General features: G+C 39.6%; 1 protein-coding gene across 1 annotated transcript; it reads right to left on the reverse strand.

The window, feature by feature from the left end:
- Positions 1-891: 891 nt before the first annotated feature.
- LOC138834467 (ral guanine nucleotide dissociation stimulator-like) lies at positions 892-3,808 on the reverse strand. The gene is made up of 4 exons (XM_070033049.1): positions 3,747-3,808; positions 2,171-2,212; positions 1,593-1,812; positions 892-1,300 (listed from the first exon to the last, which is right to left on the reverse strand). The coding sequence occupies exons 3-4, from the start codon at positions 1,788-1,790 to the stop codon at positions 1,259-1,261; spliced, it is 240 nt and encodes a 79-aa protein (XP_069889150.1). The 5' UTR covers positions 1,791-1,812; positions 2,171-2,212; positions 3,747-3,808; the 3' UTR covers positions 892-1,258.
- Positions 3,809-7,124: the final 3,316 nt, after the last annotated feature.

A 7,124-nucleotide genomic window follows, 5' to 3' on the forward strand; every position in this document is an offset into this window, starting at 1 on the left:
ATACTATATATAACATAAAGAATATAACATGTATTTACATATAACTGATTTAATTGTGGAAATTTTTTTTTGATTTTGTGTTTGTTCATCTATGAAAGCCTTCTTTCTTCTATTGATGATGGCTTTTACTTTCCAGTATACATATCTCCTATATATTTTGTCAAATATTTTCAGCCCAAAGTAGACTTTTTATAATATTGGAGTCAAATTTTCCTTCCATATTTGCTCAACGCAAATGAATGCAATGAAAATGTATACAGATTTGAACTCATTATTGGAAGAGAGTCCCACTTAACACTGTAAGTATTGTGGTATTTGTCCCAATTTACAGAATAGCTTTCTAGGATATCTGATCTGCTATGTCCTAGACCTTTTGTAGCCACCTTATCACCCCATACAGGCATGGCCTGGCTTCCTAGTCACTCTTTTTGCATTTAACAGCTCCCATTATATCCAGTAGGCTCTCTTCTACAGCCCCCTGTCACTCTGCTTCCCCCGCTCCAGAACAGGTATGCACGATTCTTCAGTTTGCAGGTTTAAAAAGAAATATATTTAGGATTCATGAATTCTAGAATATGTCAAAAACATTGGCATTTTAATAAAGTTAGAAAAATAAATACAATGAACCTTTTACAAAAATCAGAAAAAAAAAAGAAAAATAAGGATTTTCTTAGGAAGGGGAGAAGGAATCTCAAAATCTAGATTGGCCTCTAAGTTGCCTTCAGGCAGAAATTCTGCCTCAGAGTCTTCAAAGGGATCTACTTCCTCATTAAAGACAGGATTTTCTTCCTGAGTCCAGGAGGGACAGATTCTAATTTATCAACTGGAAATTGGATCCCTTGCAAGAGGAGAGATTGGTCTTGGTATTCTGTGAGGAAAGATTCCCTTTCCTCAAATGAATCTAGATTTTGGACCTCACTTATTGGTTTTCCTAAACATAGACTGGGGTCATTTTCCATTAGCACACATTTAACCATCATATCAAGAAGTGTTTTTATTTTTTGACTGATTTAGAGCTGATCTACCTGGATTGTGAACATCAATGGAAGACATTCTGTATCGTCTTCCTTGGTGGTATGTGTAGATACACCTGCATCACATGTGGGGTTCAGAATCAGTGGGATGTCCACAGGACTCAAAACCTACTTTGGCCTTTCTACAAATTGAAAAATACCCTCTACCTTCACAGGATTTCTGGAGATCAGCAATGGCTTGCAATCTCCATCAGTCACCATAGACGACATCACTGATGGGTTCTTTATCTGGAGTTCTGCAGAAGCTTCTCTACGGTGATGCAAACCTGAGAATGAAAATAGGTACAGGAGTCTTTGAGTAGACCCTCGTAGTTAAGGTGTCACTAAACTTCCAAGAGGATCCAATGGGAGAAGCAGTAGGATTTGAGTTGGGACTGAACACTGATGAGGAGGTAGGCTTTTTCTAATGAGTGTCTACTTCCAAGTTCTTTCAAAAGGAGAACAGACATTACCTGGCAAAGAATATCCATAAAAGGAAATTTTGCCAAGCTGGGGAGTACTAAGGGCTCTTGGCCAATCAGGCACATCCCTAGAGACTCAGGTTCCATCCCTACTCACAAGCTCTGAGGCATCTAAACAAGGACTTCTTCCTCTTTTTCTTTGTCTCATGGGTTTCTCCAGCTGGTCCAGAAAAATATGTAAGCAGAAGAGCAGGTCTGAAGAGGCCATGTTGAGCTTGACATTCTGTGTAAGTTCTTTCAGGGTGTCATTGTTCTTGGGCTCATAGAAATCATCAGGGTAGAAGTCCATCCACATAGGGAAGATGAAACAAACAAGACTGTGTGCAAATTGATTTTTGGGAAGTGGAAAGAGACTCCTGCAAGCAGGATGCTCCTCACAACCCACTTCTAGTAATTTCTCAAATATAATCCTCTAAAATTCTCCCTGTAATAGGAAGAGAAATTTGTTTCCCCACTGGATCTGACTTGCTACACACAGCCCTCCCTGTCATTCATGAGATTCCAAAAGCACAACCACAACCACAACTGTGTAATCTGCTATCCACTTAAGTGCCAAGCCTCAACCCCCTGTGAAAATCACAACTGGTGTGCAAAGAAGAAAGTTGAGTTTGATTCAGAAACCTCAAAGATACCAAATTTTCAAGGATAGAACTCTTTGTGCCAGCGTCCACTTACTTCTTCACTTGTTCATCTTCTTCCCAGTTATGGTAGAAGGATCTGTACCAATGGGAGAAGAGAAGGAAGTTAACTCTATGCTTCTCCTTTTCTGAACTAACAGGACACACATAGGACTCGCTAAGTCCCACATGGTAATGTAAACATGACAGACAAAATTGGAGATATGTCTATACAACTTCATGGTAATTCTGTGAAGATGCTTATGTGCATCTGTCCAAATAAATGCACAATGGCTCATGCCTCTAATCCTACTAATCCGGAGGGTGAGATATGTGAATCACAGTTTGAACCCAGTCTGGTTTGTAAAAATCTAAATATACTTATCTTCAGTTAACCAGCCAAAGGCCAGAATTGGACCTGGGGCTAAATTGGTAGTGTGTTAGAAATGGGACAGCACTCAAGCCCCCAATTAAAGTAAAAGTTGCCTCCTTTCTTCTGTCTATATTCCTTCAAAGGTCTCAAAGATAGTGATTTCCTAGGTGAGCGTGGACGTTGGGTGCCACTTGCTCCTTCCTTAAATCCTAGTCTCTCAGCAAGCAAATTACTAAGGCTCCACTAGCATATGAGGCACATGAAATATTCTGGCAGCCCAGTCCTAAGGAATTAGACAAGGACTGCACTTCTTTGTCTCAAGCCAAGCTCCTTTGACAAGACCCCAGTGAAACTGTCTCAGAGATATACCTAGTATTCCATTATTCTGCCAGGGGGTCTCATCAGCCCTGGGTTTGAAGGAGGAACACTAACTTTTTTTTGTTTGTCATGGGGCTTGAATTCTGGGCTTGGGTGCTATCCATCAGCCCTTCAGCTCAAAGGGAGCACTCTACAGCTTGAGCCACAGCACCACTTCTGGTTTTCTAGTGTTTTATTGGAGAGGAGTATCATGGACTTTCCTCCCAGGGCTGACCTTGAACCGTGAACCACAGATCTCTGTCTCCTGAGTATCTAGGATTACAGGTGTGAGTTACTGGTGCCTGGCTTAGGAACACTCACTTTTTTTGTTTGTCAGGGCTTGAACTCTGGGCCAGGGCCCTGTCCCTCAGCTCTTCAGCTCAATGCTAGCACTCTACCACTTGAGCCACAGCACCACTTCTGGCTTGTTTTCTGCTTATGTGGTGGTCAGGAATCGAACCCAGGTCCTCATGCATACAAGGCAAGCTCTCTATCACTGAGCCACCTTCCCAGCCCAAGAACACTCACTTTCAGAATATCCAGCAACTGCTCCATTGTCATACACTCTGTGTAGTGGTCGAGGAAGTTTCCCACATAGAAAGGATCAGCTTTCTGGTAGGCAGGGACAAGGTCCATTACCAGAATTTCCAGAAAGCCTGAGTCCAGGCTCCATATATTATAAGGCACATTCAGGGTTTGGATGGACTCATTGTCACACTGAGGTGGTAAAAAAGAATGGATCTATGAAACATGGAAATGAGAGTAGACTTCAAACTGAGTAATTGTAGTAGAGTGGATTGAAAAGTGCACAGCAAATATTTTCTGTCTACACATACAAAAGCACATAAGAAGTTTCTAGTGTGGGCTAGGATGAGATTAAATAGGTTTTCTGTCATAATTATACCTGGCCTGAATTTCCTTGTGATTTCCTTGGTTTCTTCTTATAAAAAGTCCTGAGACATTGGATTCGTGGTTGGGCACTGATCGAATGTCTGCAGCACACAGTGAGGCACTCACACCTCCCATGCTTGAGACCTGAGTCTCTTGACTTTGAAAACAGTACAGGAACATCTTTCTTGTTCCTGAGCCACAGGCCAAGTGAGCTGGCTTGAGCTAACTGTAGGTTACAGTTGCGTGGCTCTCAGAGTTCTATATTCTATTCCATTGTGAGTGAGGTAGTGTCATATCTCAGAGCCCAATGATCTAAGCTGCTTGCTCACATAAGACCATCCCAAAGACAAACTGGAGGCTGAAATCTCCCCTCCCACATCACTTTATACACATGTGGACATTGTCAAATCCCAATAGTCTCAGCTAGGCCTAGATACAGGCATGTCTCAGCCTCAAAGAGCCCTTCCTAGGTCAGATCCAGGCCTTATTTGTCACTATTCCTCTCATCCTGCACAAATCATTTTGCCTCTCAGGGTCCCCTCGGCCTGTCATGTGCTTCTTGCATCTATTTTTGAAATCAACTTCCTAAGACATTATTAGGTTTTTGTTTCCTAATCTTGCTTGCCTTTGAAGCCCCAGTGTGCTTTCATCTGGAAAAAAAGGCAAGTTCTTAGCGGTGGGAAAATCAAACAAGTATTGGAAAACACATGTATTATTACACATATAGACAGACATTTTTACAGGTGTACATTCTTGTAAGATAAAAGAGTATTTTTGAATCTTTTGTCATATTTTATGACAGAGGGGAAGGGGAGAAGGGAAGAGGTGCATTGTCTCATAATTCAATGATTATTTTTTTAAAATAGTATAGTTGAAGGAATGTAAGATTTAAAGATAAAAACCGTGCTCCTGTTCTTTTTATAAGCTAGTCATTTATAAAGTATTCCTCACTAAAGTTTTGTCGTCTGTGTCCCATGAACTATCTTCCTCCATCAAAATAATCAAGGAAAAACCTTCACAAATAAGTAGACTGTTGTCCAATCTCTGAATAAGTATTTACGGTACAACTTTGCCTGGTAATTTGTGCGTGTACAAGTGTGTGGGAGTATGTGTGTGTGTGTGTGTGTGTGTGTGTGTGTGTGTGTGTGTGTGTGTGTGTGTGTGTGTGTGTGTGTGTGTATGAATGTGTGTCTGTGCATATTTGTGTCTTAGGGCTTGAACTCGGGGGCTATATGACAATCCCACGCTTCTTTCCCTTGACCATGTTGCTCTACCAATTGTACTACAGTTCAGCTGCAAGCTTTTTTTTAGTGAACTAGAGAGGAGAGACTCATAAAATTTCCTGCTCAGGCTAAATGTCAAGTAGCAACCTCCTGATTAGCTGGAGTTATAATTATGAGCCTCCATAACCTGGTGATATAGCATTGTTAATGGAGGCAGTGGGATTGCAAGTTTCAGTTCGGCTTCAAGACACTATATCATAAAACAGCAACAGCAAAATCCTATATCAAAATACAATAATAAGATGTAATTACAATACAATTTAGTCATATAGTCTGCTAGCATAACTTTCAGGAAACCTTGGTTTTAATCATTTAGCAACACAAAACCAAACAAAATGAGCTAATTTTAGGAGACTCTACGATTTTTTAAATTCCATCTTAATAATTTCAAGAAACAAGAAAAAATGCATACTTATGAGAATGTAAAAAGATTAAAAGATGGCAGATTATGAAATGAAAATTTCTACACTGCAGGAAAATTATTGTCATGGTGAATATATGGTGGTATTGTTATGGTGAATATGTGATAATGTTCTTCAGAGCAGCAATAGATAAATATATATTTACTACACATAGTCTAACTTGTCTATATCTATCAACATCCAATCTTCTAGTGCACATTATTAATGTATTCATGTTTATGGTATATTCGAAAAAGTGACTCGCAGAGTCAGGAAGTTACCAAAATACATTAGCTGCAATGTTTTAGGAGATAAACTTGCTAATTATATTGACTATTCTATATATTAAACATGTAATGTGTTACCATTTTATCTCTAAGTATGTACAAACACTACTTTAAAGTGAAACGGATTACAACAAGGTTTTGAAGGCATATGCCTCTAAAGCCAGCTAGTGGGGACATCATTTCAAGACCAGTGAAGTTTTACCTGCAATGATCCCCAACCCCTGGCTGTGCATGATGGAATACTTCTATCACCCTGGTCCATGGGGAGGTGAAAGCAGGAGGATTTCAGTTACATGCCATACAAGGCAAGAACTTCCACATGGCTCCCTCTCAACCAAAGAAGGTTCAACACTGGCTAGCACCTATCTTCCCCACCTAGGTAAAAATAAAAATAAGAGCATTGTATTATAAGAAACAAACAATATTAAATCATGCCAATGCAAAGCATCATGAAAAACACACACTCAGTGTTTGTTTCTCATACCTTTATTCCTAACTATAGCTTGGATTATATATGTGAGCCAGAGACACTAAGCAGTTCATCATTATAAAATGACTGAGTGTGTGCTTTGACTCCAAGGTCTTTGATCCATTTGGAGTTGATTGTGGTGCAGGGTGATATATAAGGGTCTAGCTTTATTTTTCTACAAGTAGTAACCTAATTTTGGCAGCACCATTTACTAAAGAGGCTGTCTTTCTTCCATTCTTTTTTAAGCTACCTTATCGAAGTTTAAATGGCTATATGTCTGTAGGTTCATTTCGGGGATTTCAGTTCTATTCCATTGGTCCTGCGGTCTGTTCTTTTGCCAGTACCAAGCTGTTTGGATTACTATGGCTTTGTAGTAGAGTTTGAAATTTGGTATTGATATTCCTCCAGCACTGTTCTTTCCGTTAAGGATAATTTTTGCTATTTGAGGTCTTTTATGTTCCATATGAATTTTTGGATTACTTCATCTATTTCCCTGAAGAATGAGGTTGGAATATTGATTGGTACCACTTTGAAGTTATAGATAGTCGTGGGAAGTATTGCCATTTTCATGATGTTGATCCTTCCAATTCAGGAGAATGGGAGGTTTTTCCATTTTTACATTGTTTTGATTTCCATTAACAGGTTTTTAAAGTTTTCACCATAGAGGTCCTTTACATCTTTGGTTAACTTAATTCCCAGGTATTTTTTGTGGTGCTATTACAAATGGAGTTGCTATCCTAATTTCAGCTACGCTTTTCTCATTGTTGGAATACAGAAAAGCCATTGATTTTTGAGGGTTAATTTTATACCCTGCTGCTTTGCCAAAGGTTTGAATCACCGTGAGTAGTTTAGGAGTGGAGTCCGTGAATAAGAGACTACCTAGGTCTCCTTGGCACACGCCGAAACTTTCTTAAGACATCCAGAAACACAATGAATCAAAGAAAGGTTAGA

This window comes from Dipodomys merriami, unplaced genomic scaffold, assembly GCF_024711535.1.
Source record: "Dipodomys merriami isolate MVZ:Mamm:240054 unplaced genomic scaffold, mDipMer1.0.p SCAF_2159, whole genome shotgun sequence".
In the NCBI taxonomy this organism is placed as follows: Eukaryota; Metazoa; Chordata; class Mammalia; order Rodentia; family Heteromyidae; genus Dipodomys; species Dipodomys merriami.